General features: G+C 65.9%; 1 protein-coding gene across 2 annotated transcripts; it reads left to right on the forward strand.

The window, feature by feature from the left end:
* The first annotated feature begins 907 nt into the window (after positions 1–907).
* CLPTM1L (CLPTM1 like) lies at positions 908–15,245 on the forward strand. Of its 2 annotated transcripts, none has more exons than XM_082724571.1 (17): positions 908–1,143; positions 1,316–1,416; positions 2,237–2,426; positions 3,729–3,877; positions 4,831–4,909; positions 6,952–7,069; positions 7,298–7,392; positions 8,126–8,210; positions 9,310–9,413; positions 10,796–10,861; positions 11,574–11,624; positions 12,238–12,320; positions 12,845–12,879; positions 13,448–13,503; positions 13,580–13,624; positions 14,282–14,397; positions 14,772–15,245. In XM_082724571.1, exons 1-17 carry the CDS (start codon positions 982–984, stop codon positions 14,854–14,856), a joined length of 1,620 nt encoding a protein of 539 aa, XP_082580697.1. In that variant the 5' UTR covers positions 908–981; the 3' UTR covers positions 14,857–15,245. The 2 variants fall into 2 exon arrangements, with proteins under 2 accessions (XP_082580697.1, XP_082580698.1); XM_082724572.1 differs by having other exon boundaries at positions 3,732–3,877.
* The last annotated feature ends 1,852 nt before the right edge of the window (positions 15,246–17,097 follow it).

The raw sequence follows: 17,097 nt of genomic DNA on the forward strand, positions 1-17,097 counted from the left end.
CACGGCCCGGCCCCGACCCGCGGCCCTGCCCCCCGCCCGCGCCCCCCACCCCCACTGTCCCCGCCCCACGCCCCAAGACCCCGCCCCGCGACCCCCGCCGTCCCCACGAGCCCTCCCCGCGCCGCCGCCCCCGCCCGCGCCCCCCCCACGGCTGGGCCCCGCCCCGCGCCCCCCACCCCTCTGTCCCCGCCCCAGGCCCCAAGACCCCGCCGCGCGGCCGCGACCCCGCGCCCTATGTCCCCGCCCCGCGCCCAACGACCCCGCCCCTCGGCCCCGCCCCCCGCGCCCTCCCACGGCCGCCCCCGCCCATCGCCCGCCCCCCGCCCGACCGCCCCTCCTGTCCCCGCCCTCATGGCCCTCCACCGCCTCCACTCGTGTCTCGGCCCGCCTCCCCCATGGCCCCGCCCCACGACCCACCCCGCCCCCCAGCCGCGCCTCGCTCCGCCCTCCGATCCCCACCGCCCGCTCGCGACCGCGTCACCAGCCACTGCCCCGCCCCGTGCCCCTCCCCTCGCGAAAACCCCGCCCCCCTCAGGCCGAGGCCCCCCGCACCCGGACACCGCGAGGTACGCCGGGAGGCCGGCGCGGGCAGGGGACGTCAGCAGCGTGCGACGCGCCCCGGACGGGAGCGTGCGTGCGTGATGGGCGTCGGCTGGACGGCGCCTCCCAGGGGGCCGCGCGGCACGCGCTTCCGGCGGACGGCCCGGGACCCGGAAGCGGCCGCCGAACGGCGAATCCCGGGGCGGCAGGGCGGCCGGAGGGCGGCAGGAGTATGCGGGGCGGCCGGCGGCCCGCGGCGCGCGGCGCGTTCGTTCCCCCGCGGCGGTGGTGGCGGCGGCGCGCGGCGGCTCTCGCGTGAGCGGCGGCGGCCGGAGCAGCCGGCAGCGCGCCGGGCGGGCGGCGGGGCCCGCGGCTGCGAGGCGAGGCGGGCCGGGCGGGGCCGAGGCGGGCGGCGCGCTCGGCCCGGGGCCCGGCGGCGCCATGTGGCGCGGCCGCGGCTCCTTCACCGGGCTGGTGGTGGGCGTGTTCGCGGCGTACGTGGCGCACACCTGCTGGGTCCTGTACGGCATCGTGCACACGCGGCCGTGCGCCGGCGGCGGCGGCTGCATCCGGCCCTACCTGGCGCGGCGGCCGAAGCTGCAGGTGAGCGCGGCGGGCGCGACCCCGCGGGCGCGGCCCTTCCCGCCGGAGCCGCCGTGCCGCGGGCGGGGCGTCCCGGCCTGGGGGCGGGCGGGGCGCGTCCCCCGGGGTCGCCGCTGGGCGCGTGCTGCCCTCCGGGGCTTCGCCGCCCGACGGCCCGCGCGTGTGCCCGCAGCTCAGCGTGTACACCGCCACCCGGTCCAGCCTCGGGGCCGAGAACAACGTGGACCTGGTCCTCAACGTGGAGGACTTCGACGTGGACTCCAAGTTCGAGAGGTGGGCGCGGGCGGCGCGGCGGCCGTTGCGGGCGGGGACGCGGGCGGAGGGGGCGCCGCGCGGGGCGGGTGTTGGCTGCGCCCCGGGAGAGCCGCGGCCGGCCCGAGAGCGCCTCTTGCGCCTCAGCCCGCCGTGGCTCCGGAGCGGGGGCTTCTGAGGGGGGGCCGGCGGGGCGAGCGGAGGCAGCGCGTCCCTTGGCCGCTGCGGGGTCCCCGGGCGGGGCAGACGGTTTCGCGGAACATTCAGTGGAGCTGACGTGGACGTACACATGCCTCCGCGGCTTCAGGAAGCGCGTGGACCCGCAGCTCCGGTGAAGATCCGGGCAGCTGTAATCAGAAAAGCAGCTGCTGGTCAGGAGTCCGTTTTCTTCTCCGGAGGTGCCCGGAGCCATCACACAGGGCAGCGGGGCTCGGGGTCGCGCTGGAGGGAAAGTCCTCGGGTCAGCCCGCCCGGGCAAGAGCCCTGGGAGGCCGTGCAAGGGGCGGGGGAAGCGATGAGCCTGGGGTCGGCCTCAGCCTGCCTGGCCGCCCTCGGCGTGACCAAGGCCAGGAACTACCTTCTCGGAGCGCCAGGAGACAGAGGCAGGAACGGCAGGTGCGTCCAGTGTTGCTGAGCCGCAGGCGTCTGGAGGGACTGGCCTGGGAAGGCCGGCACTTGGGGTTTCAGTAAGCCGGCAGGTGGGTTTCCGTTCCAGCGCTTCTGAGCTGAAGTTCGTTGGAAGCGGCAGAACTTATGAGGACTCTTGGGGTAGCCTGTCCGGTGTGTGTATGTGGGTAAGCGAACGTGGACACCATTGGAAGACTCTTCTCTTTTGTTTCAGGACAGTGAACGTCTCTGTACCAAAGAAGACGAGGAACAACGGGACTCTGTACGCCTACATATTCCTGCATCACGCCGGCGTGCTGCCGTGGCATGACGGGAAGCAGGTGCACCTGGTGAGCCCTCTGACTACCTACATGGTCCCCAAACCGGAAGAGGTCCATCTGCTCACCGGGGAATCTGCTACCCAGGTGAGTGCGTGAGGTCACTGGCCTGCCGAAGCCTGTGCTGTTCCCTGGGGACACACGTTCATGTGTTGCTACCTGTGTGGCTTCTATCCGGAGCTGCCCCGACCCCTGGAAAGTGAAGCAGATTGATGTAACGGGCGTGACGTGGGTTTGCAGACGGTTTTCATCCCGAGTTGGTTGCATGTGGTTCAGGTGATCGAGGGATAGGTTCCTTCTCAGGCCGTAGACCCTCTCAAGCTCTGGGGAGCATCTGTGCTCCCCAGCCGGGTGTGGGGGCGTGTCTTCTGTGAAGCTCACCCACAGGCTTCCCTGGCAGCTGGGAGGCTCCCCACCCGCTGTCGGGCAGGACGGCTCTTCAGTCTTTACTTTGTTCACAGTCGGGAAATGGGGCCTTGTGTGGGATTCGTTTTTGTAGAAGTTTGCATACGAGGAAACTGGAATTCTCTTAGGTGACTTACGAAGCTGTGGGTGAAGCAAAGGCATGTTGGTATTTGAGTGTGTTTGGAACAGAACATGGGATCATTTGTACACGGACACGTAGCTTTCCAGGAAGCATCTGTGAGCCCGCCTCGTGTGGGATCCCCTTGGAAAGACCCTATCAGCTCCTTTCTCGGGGGGACAGTTTGGCCCGGCTTCTCAGGGCTTTCCTGGGGCATCAGTGAGTTGGTGGATCTTAGGGGTGTGAAGGAGTCTGTGGGGTGTACAAGAGCTAAATAAGCATTTGCTGTTAGTGATACTTGAAAATGGTTTATTAAAGAAGTTACTGTAGCTGAACCACTCTGTCTGTTTAGGTGGGAGGTTCACGAGATGATCCTGGAACACAAAATGTGTCAGTTAGATCTGGAAGATTTTCCTGGCAGTCCTAGCCACTGTGCTGAATATAGCTCTGTCTAGGACTGCTGCCCATTCCCAACATCTGTCCTCCAGACGACTTGACAAACGTGGTCAGGGAGCAGAGTCTCGGTGCCAGCAGCAGGGCTGCAAGTTCCGAGCGCCCACGCCTCCTGCAGCTGGCCTGGGACTCACCCTTCTCAGAACCCCCGGGGAGCGGGCCAGGCTGAAGGCTTGATGCAGGGGTCGGTGGTGCACAGTAGGGCCCCTCTGGCTTGTGTCGGGAGATGGGAGAGAGGCTGTCACTGTGGCGGAGCTGGGAGCTGTGGGGCCCCCACACTCTGCCAGGCACTGCTCCCTGCTTGTGCTGTGTCAGGATGTGGTCCTGGGTCCCCAGACAGGGCCCAGGGATGGCCCCTCCCCACCCCCCCCCAGCACCGGGCTTTTCCTGCTGAGTCATTCTTTTTCGTGTAGCAGCAGCTGGAAGCTGAGAAGAAGCCACCGAGTGCCCTGGACGAGCCTGTTTCTCACTGGCGACCAAGACTGACCCTGAATGTGATGGTGGAGGACTTCGTCTTCGACGGTGCCTCCTTGCCTGCCGATGTGCATCGGTACATGAAGATGTAAGTGCCGCTGGTCCCGTCGGGGAGGGGGAGCAGCTCTCTGGGGGCTGGGGTGGAGTGTGGGGGACGCCTGTGGAGTGTGGCCCCGCAGACCCCAGAAACAGATGGACCACACCAGCCTCCCTGAGCCACCCCGCGATAAGAGCCCACAGGGGTCTACAGTGCTGCCTGGAGCGCCCCAGGCCCTGTCCCCCAACTTTGGAGTCTTGCTGATCGAGACGGCTACCAGAGCATGAGGCTGTGTCACGCCACAGCCCCTGGAGACTTTTGTCTGCGTCCTTGGTACTCCTCGTTAGCGCTCTGTTTTTCACTTTGACCGGACTCGTTTATGTGAACTGAGAATCGGTCTTTAGGTCGTCCTGGAGCCATCACGAGGTGAGCACGAGTGTTGAAATCCCTTGACCAACTTAGACTGTCTTGCATGTTAACTAAGATCTGATACCGTTGGCCATGCGGCGCCGAGGAACAGCTGTGACAAGACTGGTTTTCCTGATTCACGTGTCAGGAGTAACTGGTGTTGTCACAAGACTTTTCTGTTGTTTTTTTTTTGTTTTTTTGTTTTTTTTTACTTTTTTGTTTTTTAAAAGTTAAATTTTATTATTGAATGTACAAAACAGTTGCGTTGTTAGACACGTAGAAGGTATAAAAGGCTCATGAAAAGCCTCCCGCTTCCCCCACCAGGTGTAGACAGCAGCTGGATTTTATTTCCATTTCCCACTGCGTCCCTGGGCCCTCCCAGTCCGGGCATACATGGGCTTGTCGCTCTCCGTGGCCCCTGGAGTTTCCCTCTGGTTAGAGGTCTGGTTAGACCCCCCCTGCTTCCATGGGGAAGGTGTGTCTGGGGGTCGTGTGACCAGAGGCCCGTGGAGCCGTGGCGGGGTTTCTCTGGGGTACATCCAGCATCTGCGCTATCTCTCGTTCCTCTGACGGTGACTCTGGAAACTGCTCCCCAGGATCCAGCTGGGGAAGACGGTGCACTACCTGCCCATCCTGTTCATCGACCAGCTTAGCAACCGGGTGAAGGACCTCATGGTAAGCACTTACCCCCGCACCGGCCCTGCCAGAACTCACCCGCAGGTCCCTGACTTGGCGGGGGCTGCTCTGGGGTCCCCGTGCCCTCCTTCAGTTGAAAGGAACTGGGAAGGTTCTGCGCGGCGGTTCTATTCAGCTCGCAGGTGCAGACTGGCTTAGGGTGGGTCCTGCGCCAGCTGCTCCCTTCAGGGCTGGCCCACGTGTTGTCACCGTCCACCGTGGAGCCTTTGGTCTGCCCCTGGCCCCCAGGACAGCTCTGGGTAGGGCTGAGCTCGCAGGCAGAAGGGAACTCACACCCTGTCGGCCGGGGCAGATCGGGGGTTCCGTGAAACAGAGCTGAACTGGGAGCAATAGTGACCGCGTGACGGGTATCGTGGAAGATCACTGCACCAGGCTCGGTGCGGACCGCTGCCCAGAAGGTCTGACGCTTTCTCCCAGGCCTGTGGAGGTGTGTCTGTTGTCTGTGTCTTCGGGGTTATTGAGGTCACAGGTGGCCTCTCCAGTCTCACTGGGTACAGCTGGACTGGCCGCCCTCTCCTGTGGCTCGTGGACACATCAGCATTACTTGTGGACGTGCAACAGCAGGGGCTGTGTGCGTGGCCCCGCTGGAGTCCGTGCTCCTTGCTAGCAGATGAGACTGGGGCGTGGAGAGCTCAGGTGCTCGGGGGTGCACGGCGGGGAGCAGGAAAAGAGGCACCTGACCTGGGGCTCCCCCTCTCTGGCCCCCTGCCCCAGCTCTACCTCCACTTGCTGGCCAAAGAGCTTAGACATGGTCTTCGCTCTGCACTGTTAACCCTGACCCTTGGGGCCCGCACTTCCCTCTGGTGGCCGACTGCATCTTCGGGGCCCGTGGGCCAGAGCAGGCAATCATTGCCCAACCCCCGCCCGCCCCCTGCCTCCCAGAGTGTGCTGTGCACTCTGTGCAAACCTGGGTGACGCCAGCCCCGCGGGAGCGCGCAGTTGGTGCTCCCTGACTCCGGGGCTGTAGTGCTCCAGGCTTGCCCAGGCCCAGGTGCTATTCCGACAGGTGGGAGGGCAGCGGGGGGGGGGGGGGGGTGCTGTGCAGCAGCATTTGCGGGCATCTGCGCTATCCCCATCGTCCTGGGGCCTTAGTGGCCTCATAGGATGCAAAGCTGCCCCTCGGAGTCGAAAACATGTATGCGGGCCGCCAGTGCTTCTAGCTTCGCCGTCCTGCGGCGGTAGTGCTTCGTCTCACGCAGCTGCCCACCGGAGAGAACATCTTTGCAGAACAGCCAGCCCACCGGGGCTTAGGCAGTGGCCCCCCAGGGTTTGGCCCTGGCCTGCACCCACCTGCCCTCACATGGGGTGCTGTCTCGGGGTGGGGTGGGCCGGCACCTGGGTCCCGGGCTACTGACCTCGCACTCACCGCCAGGGCTTTGCTCAGTGAGCAAGGGTCGCGTTCACGTGATGTTGTGGTTCGTGGTGCTCACATACTTGCCAGAGCCCCAGAGGAGTGGGGGTCAGTGCCCCGTGTGCTGGGGTGCCTCCCCGCCCCAGGGCAGTAGAGCACCCCACACGCCTCCAGACAGAGCGCGCTCTCCTCCCCGGGGTGGCCCCACCCATCCCCGGCAGCTCGTCACACCTGCACGCTGCTGGCTTGGGGCGCCGCGTTCTGAGGCTGTGTTGTCCCCTGGACCGGCAGGCCTGCCCGGCCGTGCAGCCCGCACCCCAGTCTCTGTGGGGAGGCGTGGGGACCCTGCCGGCCCGCGCCTGGCTCATCGGCAAGAGCGCGTTCCTGGTGCATCTAGATGCCCCCTCGCGTCGAGGTGGCAGGGGCGGAGGGATGAGCAGGCCTGGGTTCCGAGGCACACGTGGGGTTTGCGTAGCTCAGAGGACGAGGACTTGTCACTCAGAGAAGCTCCGCTTAGTGAGGACGAGGTGGGAGCCACCGCCTCAGAGAGCAGACCGTCGCTGCTCGGGGCGGGCGCGAAGCGGGGGCTTCCGCCGCATGGGACGGATGCGCGGCGGTGGGCGGGCTCCGGCAGCGGGAGGGACGCGCACTCACGGCCGCACTCCTGCAGGTCATCAACCGCTCCAGCACGGAGCTGCCGCTCACCGTGGCCTACGACAAGATCTCGCTGGGGCGGCTGCGCTTCTGGATCCACATGCAGGACGCCGTGTACTCCCTGCAGCAGTTCGGTGAGCGCCGCCCGGGGCGGGGGGGGGGGGGGGGGGCTTCTGTCGGGCCCGCGAAGCGGCCCTCTGCTTGGACAGCACTGGCGCGTCCCGCCGTGCACTTGGCCCTGGGGCAGAGCACTGGCCTTGCCCGCGGCATTCAAGCTCGGGGGCGTGTCCCTGTGGCTGGGGTGTCGCCGACCTCACGCGCCAACTTGCTCAGCTTACGGCGCGTTCCCTCTTTCCTCTCAGGGTTTTCGGAGAAAGACGCGGATGAAGTCAAAGGCATTTTCGTCGACACCAACTTGTACTTCCTAGCGCTGACGTTCTTCGTCGCGGCGTTTCACGTGAGTGGTGGTCACGGGGCTGCTGGCTTTGCAGGTGCCGTCGGCCTCCGGCCAGGCTCTGTGCGGCCTGCGGGCCTGAGAGTTGGAGGCCGCCATGCCTGGGGCCAGGGGGCGGGTGTCTGGACCCGGGTCCCTGACCCCCTGAAGGACTTGGGTTTTGTCTGCGGGTCTTGAAGCCATTTTGGGCAGAAAGGAACCCAGAATCTGTGAGGCTCGCGGAGGACTCTAGGATACGAGTGCTCTGTTACGTCGCTCTGGCGCCGTGATTTTATCGTCCGAGCACTAATCCTTGCACAGAATCCCTTTTCACGCAAGGAGCCTCCCAGCTGGTGGAGGGAGCTGACCCCCACGTGCCGGCAGTGCTGGACTGGAGAGCAGGCAGGGCCAGGGTGGGCGAGGCCGGAGCCAGTCCCAACGGCTGGTCTGGTCAGGGTCTGTGAGCGCGCGTGTGCTTCCGAGGTGGGCACTGCCCACCCCTGTGCTCCAGGTCAGAGCCACGGGACCCGGCGAGGGCAGTAGGGAGACATCCCCGCGGGCATGCGGCTCACAGTTGCGGTCATACGCCCGCAGTTCTGGCGGGCTGGACAGGACACGAGGCCCCGGGCTTCTGTGGCGCCTGGCATGCATCTGGCTGTGTCCTTGGGACCCGGGTTGGCTCGTACCCGCAGTCCCTGGGTGGAGGGCGGCCTGGGAGCGGGGCAAGGTGCGCACTGCCGTGCTCCTTTCTTTGCAGCTTCTGTTTGATTTCCTGGCATTTAAAAACGACATCAGCTTCTGGAAGAAAAAGAAGAGCATGATAGGAATGTCCACCAAAGCAGGTGGGTGCTCTTGGGCTTCTGGCCGCTGCCGGGGCCCGTCCTGCGGTTGGTAAAGACGGGCGTTGAAGGCTCGTCTGGGAACATGAGGTGTGGGGTTGTCTCTGACAGCGCCAGCTGGGGACCCTACGCGCTAGCGGTGCTGGGGGAGGGACGTGTCGGGATCACACAGCGCATCTGGTAGGCCTGTGACCTTGGGCGATGGAGGCTGCACGCCGGGGCCCGCCTCGGCTGTGATACACGCTGGGTCTCAGAGTGTGCTGTTGTGTGGCCGTGGGGCATGGGCCTCAATCAGGAGACAACTCATTTCTCCGGCGGCGACAGCATGTCTCGGGCTGGGCTCAGCCTCTGGGGGACCCTGTGTCGTCCATGTCTCAGATTGTTCTGTTCTCTGGTGTCCTCAGAGTGGACGGGGGCCCCCACTGAGTCCTCCTGCCCCTCTGGCCCTTCCTGGGGAGCGGGGGGCAGACAGCAGGTGCTGTGGGACCCCAGGTCCCCAGGTCATGCCTGCGTCCCCCTGGTGGCGCCCCAGCGGGCGTGGCTCTGCTGCTTCGGTGGGCAGAGCAGAGGAAGCCGCAGAGTGTTGTCCGTGAGCACCGTGGGGCACAAAGCAGGGCCTTAAAAGGAGAAGGCGGGGTTCTCGAGAGAGAGGGGTTTATCGCGTAGTCAGCGGAGAGGTGGGGCAGGGTGGCCTGAGAGCACCAGGAAGCGAGTCCTGGTCCATGCCCAGAGCCGGCCTGCCTGCGCGCTCTCTGTGTGTCGGGGTGTTTGCGAGGGCCCTGCGCGCACTCCTGTATCTGTGGGGACCTGGTGTTCCACGTGCAGGACGTTTACACGGCCTCGCGCCCCACTGCGGCTTAGCGGAGGGAAGGAGGTGTCCCGTGAGGCCTCAGCTGTGTGCTTGTGGGGGTCGTACCCGGGAGGGGGGGATTTGAGGTGTGGGGCTGGGTTCAGGCAGGGGAAGGGCACGGGGGACTGGTAGGCAGGGTTGGGTGTGGGTCAGGGGTGCATGGGGCTGACGTGGGGACTGCGGGAACCCGGGAGGCGCGGTGTGAATGGGGCAGGGACAGCCCCTCAGCATGGCCCTGCCCCCCGTCCCCAGTGCTCTGGCGCTGCTTCAGCACGGTGGTCATCTTCCTGTTCCTGCTGGACGAGCAGACGAGCCTGCTGGTGCTGGTCCCCGCGGGCATCGGCGCTGCCATCGAGGTGAGTTGTGCGGCAGTGCTTGGCCCTGCTCTCGGCTCCGCACTGAGTCTGATACTCAGGGGTCGGGAGGGGGTGCCCTCCACGGGCGGGGCAGGGCAGAGCAGCTGCTGTGGGCCCCAATAAGCACCTGCCCATCATAGCCGTCTGCCGGGCGTGTTTGACCCATTGGGTGCAGAGCCACCAGCTTGCACTGTGCTGGCTTGTGGAGAAGCCAAGTGTGGGACGAGGCATCTAGGAGCACAGCGCCCTGTGGCAGCCCAGAGGTGTGGGGCTCAGGAGAGGGGTCCTGTGGGGTGGGCGCCTTGGGGCCAGGCCGTGAGGACAGTGATGGGGCTGGGACATGGGGTCAGCAGAGGGGGTGGTAGGTCCATGCCGCTTCCCGATGGCGCACGGGAGAAGAACGAGGCATGGACTCAGCCGCCGCAGGAGAGCGGTTGCAGCAGGAGAGCAGACCAGCGCCCTGACCGCTCCTCGGTCTCGTGTCTGGCGGAAGTAGGGGAGCGCCAGCAGAACAGCCGGAGTAGGTTACGCGCTGAGCACGCGTCTTGTGGGCGCCTGGGAGGAAAGAGCAGTGTGTGCCGCAGTGCACGGCCCATAGTGAGCCCGAATGGGGCTGCGCGCCTTCCTGCGGGGCTCTGGCGGGAAGGAGAGGCGGCGGAGCAGTGCCGCGGGCGGCTTCGAGGACGCGTCGTCCCCTCCCCCAGAGGCCTGTTGCCAGTGCACGTTTTTCTTAAGGCTCTACGGAAACTTGCTTGCCGGCTGGTGTGGTTTTTCACGGCCTGTGTTGTAAGCAAGGTGTGGTCCTGAGGGACGGTTACAGGCCAGGACGTCCTCTGGCCTCCGGTTACTGCCCTGTCCCGGCCGTGCTTCCGTGCCCCTGCCCCTGGCGCTGGCCCACGTGCTGGTCAGGTCAGAGATGGCACTTGGTCTGCCCATCAGGGAGCGAGGGTGGGGACCCTCCCGTGGCCACCTGTTACCGTGTGGAGCCCAGCTCAGGAGCAGCTGTGCTGCGCTGGTCACCCCTCGGTGAGGTGGTGAGAAGGGTTGGGTCCCCCAGAGACCGGAAACGGCAGGACTTGGGGCAGAGGCTCGGGGCCTCCCAGGGCTAACCAGGAGGAAGGTGCCGGGGGAGCAGGGGGCAGGCAGGGTGGGCAGGGACGGGGGCTCGGCCGTGCAGAGGGCCGGTTCCCTGGGTGCAGAGAGGAAGTGGGGGTGTCCGCGTGGGCAGACGGACCTGATGGTTGGGCGTGCGGGCCGTGAGTTCCGTCGGGCTGGGCTGGAGGGGCCAAGCAGGCAGTCACCGTGGGCCCTCAGCTTCCCGCAGTGCGTTCTGGGGACTCCTTCGTCCCAGAGGCTGAATGTCTGCTCCTCTCCGCCGTCAGCTGTGGAAGGTGAAGAAAGCCTTGAAGATGAGCGTGCTCTGGAGAGGCCTGATACCCAGACTCCAGGTGGGGGCTTCTGCCTTTGGGACCGCGCCGCTCCCCCTCGGCCGCCCCCTCCCGCCACACACCAGTCAGCCGCTCGCCTGGCCTAGAGCGCCTCCCCCGCGTCTCCCGGCGGCGCTCCGGTTAGATGCCCCCCTCGGGCTGGGGATCCTGTGGGCGCGTGGCTCCAGGTAGCCCCCAGCAGATGAGTACGTGGAGCAGCTGGTGGAGGCCAGAGCGGCCGCAGCGTGCGGATCCCTGGGCGGGGCTGGACCCATGTGGCCGTCCCTGTTGGGGACGGAGCGCGGACAGCGCTGACGGCCTGGTGGGCCTGATGGGGGTTGGGGTTGGTCTGAGGGTCTTTCAACACACTCTGCTTTTGCTGCCATGATGGACCCGTTCAGGAGAACTCGGGGTTCACAGCTCCCCAGTTCTCTGAGGCGTGAACCATCAAGGACAGGGAACGAGGCAGGAGAACGAGGTCCGTCCTGTTCCCTCGGTGAGGGGACGTGCTAGTGGGCGTGCCCCTGCCACACATAGCACTCGCTATGGCCCTTGGGGACCTCTTTGGGTCCTGGGTGGCTCTGGGGCATGGGGGATGTGACTGGAGCCTGGAGACATCCGGCTGGGGGTCGCCGTCCGGGCGTACCTGCCCATCTGTCTGCGGCCATCCCCGTGCGGCTCGCACTTGCCTGGAGTCAGGTGACTGACGGGACCGTGTTGGATTTTCTGACAGTTTGGCACTTACAGTGAGTCGGAGAGGAAGACGGAGGAGTATGACACTCAGGTAGGCAGCGAGGGTGGGGCTGGGGCACTCTGCAGCCCGAGGGGGACACACCTGCGGCTTAGGCTTTCTGACTTGGGGAGGGAGGCTTGGGGCTTCTCCGCGTCCCGGGTCTGGTAGGGAACCTGTGCTGAGGTGTCCTCAGTGGTTCGTGTGGGGGCCATGATCCCACGTTGTGTCGCCAAGACGCTGGTGAGCCCTGCACGTGGGGGCCCCTCTCCTAAGGCCGGTGGCCCCCGCATTGCTGTGGACATGCTTCCTGCATGGGGACCATAGCCCGCTCTGCTTCCTTGGTGTCTGTTTGCCCTCGGGCCCTGCTGTGATCCCAGTGTAGCTCCAGACACGCCCCGGGAGGCGCCCCAGGGTGCACCTACACAGCTCGCGGAGTGGGGGGGGGCTGCGTCTTCGTCTCCGGCAGCTGTTCTGTTGGCCTCCGGGGGCTGGTGGGCTGCCTATCGCCCGCGTCCCATCCAGCCTCACTCCTGGTGGTGTGTTCCCGGCACCCGCCGTCCCAGCACCGTGCGGGCTCGCCACCTGAAGCCGGGGGCGCTCGCTCTTCGTGCTTGTCTTTCCCTGGCACACGGGGGAAGCTCACGAGGCGGCCTGTTCCCGGCAGGCCATGAAGTACTTGTCTTACCTGCTCTACCCTCTGTGCATTGGGGGCGCTGCCTACTCCCTGCTCAACGTCAAGTACAAGAGGTAGGACACTGCCCAGCCCCGCGCTGCTGCACATCTGCCTGGGGACACCCCTTGGCCTCTGGCCCAACCCGGCCACCTCTGTGCCCTGTGCCCCCTGCGGTGTGGGCAGGGCCTCGCCCAGGGGACCTTAGTCTGCAGTGAGGGCGCCGAGGCCGTCGTGCAGGGCCCCGGGTGTCCATGGCCCTGGTGTCTGGGACAAGGGGAAGCCAGGCCAGGCAGCGTGGCCCCCGAGCGCAGACGCAGCCCTGACGGCTGGACCCCAGCTGTGGTCTCCGTGCTGCCGGGAGCTCTGACAGAGAACCCCGCCAGTGCGGGTCTCTGGCCGCCACCTGGCACTTGTGTTCCAGGGGTAGGACTAGCTGCGGGTGCCTGCACTGTTTCCCGCCCATTGCGGTGCTGCCAGCCGGCAGGGCGTGCACGGCAGGGGCAGGGCGCGGGCTGAGGGCGGGCAGGGGCGGGGCGCGGCCGAGACGGTGGGCGGGGGCAGGGCGGGGCGCGGACTGACGGCGCTCCTCCCCTTCCAGCTGGTACTCTTGGCTCATCAACAGCTTCGTTAACGGTGAGTCGTGGGCCTCAGCCCTGCCGGTGGCATTTCAGCAGCTCCTCTTGGCTCTGCACGTGCCCATGCGGTTCGAGGTCGTGCGGGCAGGACCTTTGCTGCTGCCCGGGCTCTGTTTGGAGGCCCCCAGATCCCTGATGTGTTTGTGGGAGCCCCACTTGGGCTGCTCCAGCCGCAGAGCCCCAAGCCGTACCTTTCCTTCGTGCGAGAACAGCTGCAGGCCGCGGGGAACAGCCCAGTGTGCACCCGTTGCCCGAGGGCAGGCCCCGGAGCATAGCGCACTGCCTGGCCCTTGAGCCCCGTGCCCGGGCTGGGTCCACACCTTGGGAGGAGTGGGTAGGCCGGCCCTGCCTGGCCTGGGCTCTGTGTGGACGGTGGAGGGCCAGAGCCTGTCTGCACAGAGCCCGTGATGGGCTCCTGCCTTGTGGGCAGGGCCTGTGGCGGGCTGCGGAGGGCAGCAGGCCGGGCTGCCGGCGCACAGCCCATGGGCGGGGACCGTAGCTGGGCCGTAGGGCATCGGCCCTCCTGCCCGGACCCCGCGCCGTCGCAGCCCGCATCTGTCTCGCAGGGGTGTACGCATTCGGCTTCCTGTTCATGCTGCCTCAGCTGTTCGTGAACTACAAGGTAAGCCGCGGCCCGTGAGCACCCCGCGTCTCCTGTGCGGCCGGCCGCTGACTTGCCGCGTCTGTCTTGTCCCCAGATGAAGTCAGTGGCGCACCTGCCCTGGAAGGCCTTCACCTACAAGGTCAGTGTCCTGCTGGGTGGCACTTCACGGTGGTGGGGGGGTGGGGAGGCAGTCCTTTGCACCTGTGGGCCGTGGCAGTGACTCGAGGACAGTGGTTCTCTGAGCGTCCACCCAGCCGAAGCCGTTTTCTCTAATCCAAGCCACGTTTCTGTTGGCAACATGCATCAGAGTGCAGACCCCACCTGCCCCAGGGGCCCCGTCCCCAGACGCATCCGGCTGCCATGGGGTCGTCCTGGCAGGGTGCGTCCCACGCGGTGGCGCTTGGGACCATGTGGCCTCCCGAGCGTGTCGTGTGGTTTTCAGGGGAGGCGGGCTTCACCTCTGTGGCTCCAGATGCTGGAGGACCACAGCCAGTTGTGAGGAGCGGGGACTCGGCCACGCTCCCAGCCCGTGTTTGCGGGGCAGCCCTTGCAGGCCTCGCCGTCTGGGGAGACCTGGGCACCCCGGGCCACAGGGTCGGCTCCCCCGGCGTCCAGTGTCCTCCTGCACTTGCCCATTCTCTGCCTTTTGGTGTCGCTGGGACACCTGCAGTCACACGTGGTGCCTGCAGAGCAGCGCTCTGCCGTCTTTGGCGGGGGTGAACGGGGCCGTGCGTGGGGCGGGTGTCTTCGGGAGCAACCGACGGCCGCGCTCCTTCCTTCCCCGTCCGGCCTGCAGGCCTTCAACACCTTCATCGACGACGTCTTCGCCTTCATCATCACCATGCCCACGTCCCACCGGCTGGCGTGCTTCAGGGATGACGTGGTGTTCCTCGTGTACCTTTACCAGCGATGGTGAGTGCAGGGGCGCCCGTGCTGCTGGCCCCCGGGGCAGGAGACCGCGTGTGCGGGGAGACCACCCTTACTTCCGGGCTGAGGCGAGCTGGTCTACGTGCCGCCATGTGGGTCCGGCCGGCCGCGCGTCCCACGGTGTAACAGCACCTCTCCCGGACACCTGCCGTGCGCGGCCGAGCAGAGGGGGACGCCACCCTGGGCCCCTGATGGTCCTCGAGCACAGAGCTTGGTCCTGGTTGTAAAAACGCACACATGACAAGTGGGCATGAGGGGACCCCTGAATCCTCCTCCTGTGGCAGCAGGGCTCACTGGGTCCTCCTTGTGGGATTGAGCGCCTCCGGATGGCAGAGCCCGAGGGCATCTTGTCCTTGTAGGCTTTATCCCGTGGATAAGAGCAGGGTGAACGAGTTCGGGGAGTCATATGAGGAGAAGCCTTCGCGGAAGGCCCACGCCGAATGAGTCACCGCCCAGGCCACGTGGGGTCGGCCACCGGGCGGCAGAGCTGGGTTGTCGGCTGAGTATTTTGGAGGCTTCTGGTGAAATCCCCGGACGTTCCATCTTCTGCATTGCCAAAACCCGAACGTTTCCCGTCACCTCCCGAGTCGTTTCGTGTTGTCATGGAGAAGGGCCCCGGCGCGGACGCCCGTCCCGCAGCAGGCTCTGACCGCGGGCAGCACAGCGCCGGGGCCAGGGGCCGCGCCGGGGCCTGTGAGCACTCCAGTGGCTCTTCAGATCCATTCCTTAGAGACTGGGATCCAGTGGCTTCCTTTCTTTTTGTTTAAAATTGACTATTTTAAAAGCTTCATGTACGTATGTTTCTATTTTAAAATAAATTTCTCTGGCTGTAACGTTTGCTGGGCCTGGGATGACGGGGGTGGGGGGCATCTCAGTGGCTTCACTCCTGTTCTCAGAAACGGGCGTGCGGTGGGGGTTCACACGGCAAATTTGAAGGCCACCTCTCGAGCTCTGACATCACAAACTTTTTTCTACATACCCGGTGTTGAATTTGTCACATGGCCGCCACTGGCCTGACAGGTGGTGTTTTTCAGGAACGCCCCAGGTCGGGGCGAGCTGAGCAGAGCGGTGTGACAGGGCAGGCAGGCGTGTGCTCTATGCGGTTACCCTTGAGGCTCTGCCCTGGCAACGGGCAAACTGCTGCTGTCACTGTTTGGGGCTGGTTCCCAGCATCTGCCGTAGGGCTGGCTTCGAATTCCGACTTTTGCTGTGGACTCGGGTCCTGCCGTGTCCACACCGGCGATGCTGAGCTCCTCCCAGGGCAGAAGGCGGAGCCGATCGCTGTCTGCAGGAGGCCCAGGCTCAGGAGCACACGTGCCCCCCACCTGTCCCCACACACGCTGAGCACGCTGTCGCTGCAGTCCATTCACAGCGGAAACCGCATGTGTGTGCCTCTCAGGAGCCCGCAGCTCCCAGCCGGGCGTGTGAGCTGAGCAGGACGGGCTGTTCAAGTGACCCTCATTCATTTCCACCCCGGAGGGGCAGCGGCAGGGCTCCCTGCGGGTCCCGGGGCAGCACTGCTGACTGGCTTACGCTACAGACGCATCTCCTCCTCCGCCAGTCTCCAGCTTCCATGTGGGCAGGTGGGTCCCACCAGATGCTCCTGGCCAGAGCCCCCGCCTCTCCCAGCCTCTGGGGGGCCCCCGGCCCCTCCCTGCATAACTGCCTCTCCACGTTCTGGCCTCCTGCTGCCTGTTGGGGGCGCCTCGGGGCGGGGGGGGTCTGGTCTAGCCACAGGGCGATGCAGAGTCGTGCCCCCTCTCGAGGCCTTCCCATAGTCAGGCCCAGGGCCCAGGGTACCTCCGTGGCTCCCCAGGCTGCTCATTCACCTTATCTCGTCCTACGGTCCAGACAGGCTTCTGTGCCAGTGTAGACACAGCCCGACCCCTGCGTGGGGAGCCCCCCTGTGGGGAATTTGCACACAGCCCCGTGGGAGCAGAGTGGGCAGCTCCCAGTGACGGGTTCCCGCCTCCCCCTCGGCCTCCTGGCTGGCCGCCTGCAGAGACCACTCGGCGGCCCTCCTGCACAGCGGCCCCGGCTTGTCCCTCCCCACCCAGAGCCCCTCACCGGACTCATCTGGCTTCCGTGGCTCCGAATTCTCTCTTCGCCCGTGGCCCTCCCTTGCCCTGCTGTGTGGCACCCCACTGTGGAAACAGCCACACTTTGGGGATCGTGGGCAGATGTCAGGGTTTTGTCCAGTTTGGGGCCAGGATAAAGTCACCCAGCACGCACGTGTGTGTCTTCAGTGGGCGCAGTGGTCAGCGCTCTGGGGCCCCGCCCGGGTGGAGCGCATGCATGCTTGGCATCAGGGGAGCCGATGTCCCCAGGCTTGGTCCAGCGCCATCCCGGGGCCCCCATGTCAGACCTGCCTCGACCCCCCAGGGCCTTCCGGCGTCACACCCGCCCCTCCAGGGCCCGTGTCACACCCACCCCACTCTTGCGTTGCCATCCGGTGGGCACGCAGGGGACCTTCCTGAGGCCTGGATTTGCCCCCGACATCTAACGGGGCTGGATATCTTCTGTTCTTCCTGCCCATTCGGACCTCCTATTTGGATAACAGGCCTGTTTTTCTCTATTTCCCTTGTAGTCCTGTTTCTGGTAGCAGCTGTGTTGGGCTCCCGGCTGACGGGACGAACCACACAAGGTGGGCGGAGAGCCTGTCCTGTGTTCTGTTCTTGAGAACAT

The sequence above is a fragment of the Mustela nivalis genome (genome assembly GCF_964662115.1).
Source record: "Mustela nivalis genome assembly, chromosome: 3".
NCBI lineage: Eukaryota > Metazoa > Chordata > Mammalia > Carnivora > Mustelidae > Mustela > Mustela nivalis.

Excerpts from the sequence above, each read along its gene's own strand:
- CLPTM1L (XM_082724571.1), top strand. The coding sequence starts at position 982 with ATGTGGCGCGGCCGCGGCTCCTTCACCGGGCTGGTGGTGGGCGTGTTC. Across the intron at positions 7,070-7,297 it reads GTACTCCCTGCAGCAGTTCG|GGTTTTCGGAGAAAGACGCG; the intron begins GTGAGCGCCGCC and ends CTTTCCTCTCAG. Across the intron at positions 13,504-13,579 it reads AGCTGTTCGTGAACTACAAG|ATGAAGTCAGTGGCGCACCT; the intron begins GTAAGCCGCGGC and ends TCTTGTCCCCAG.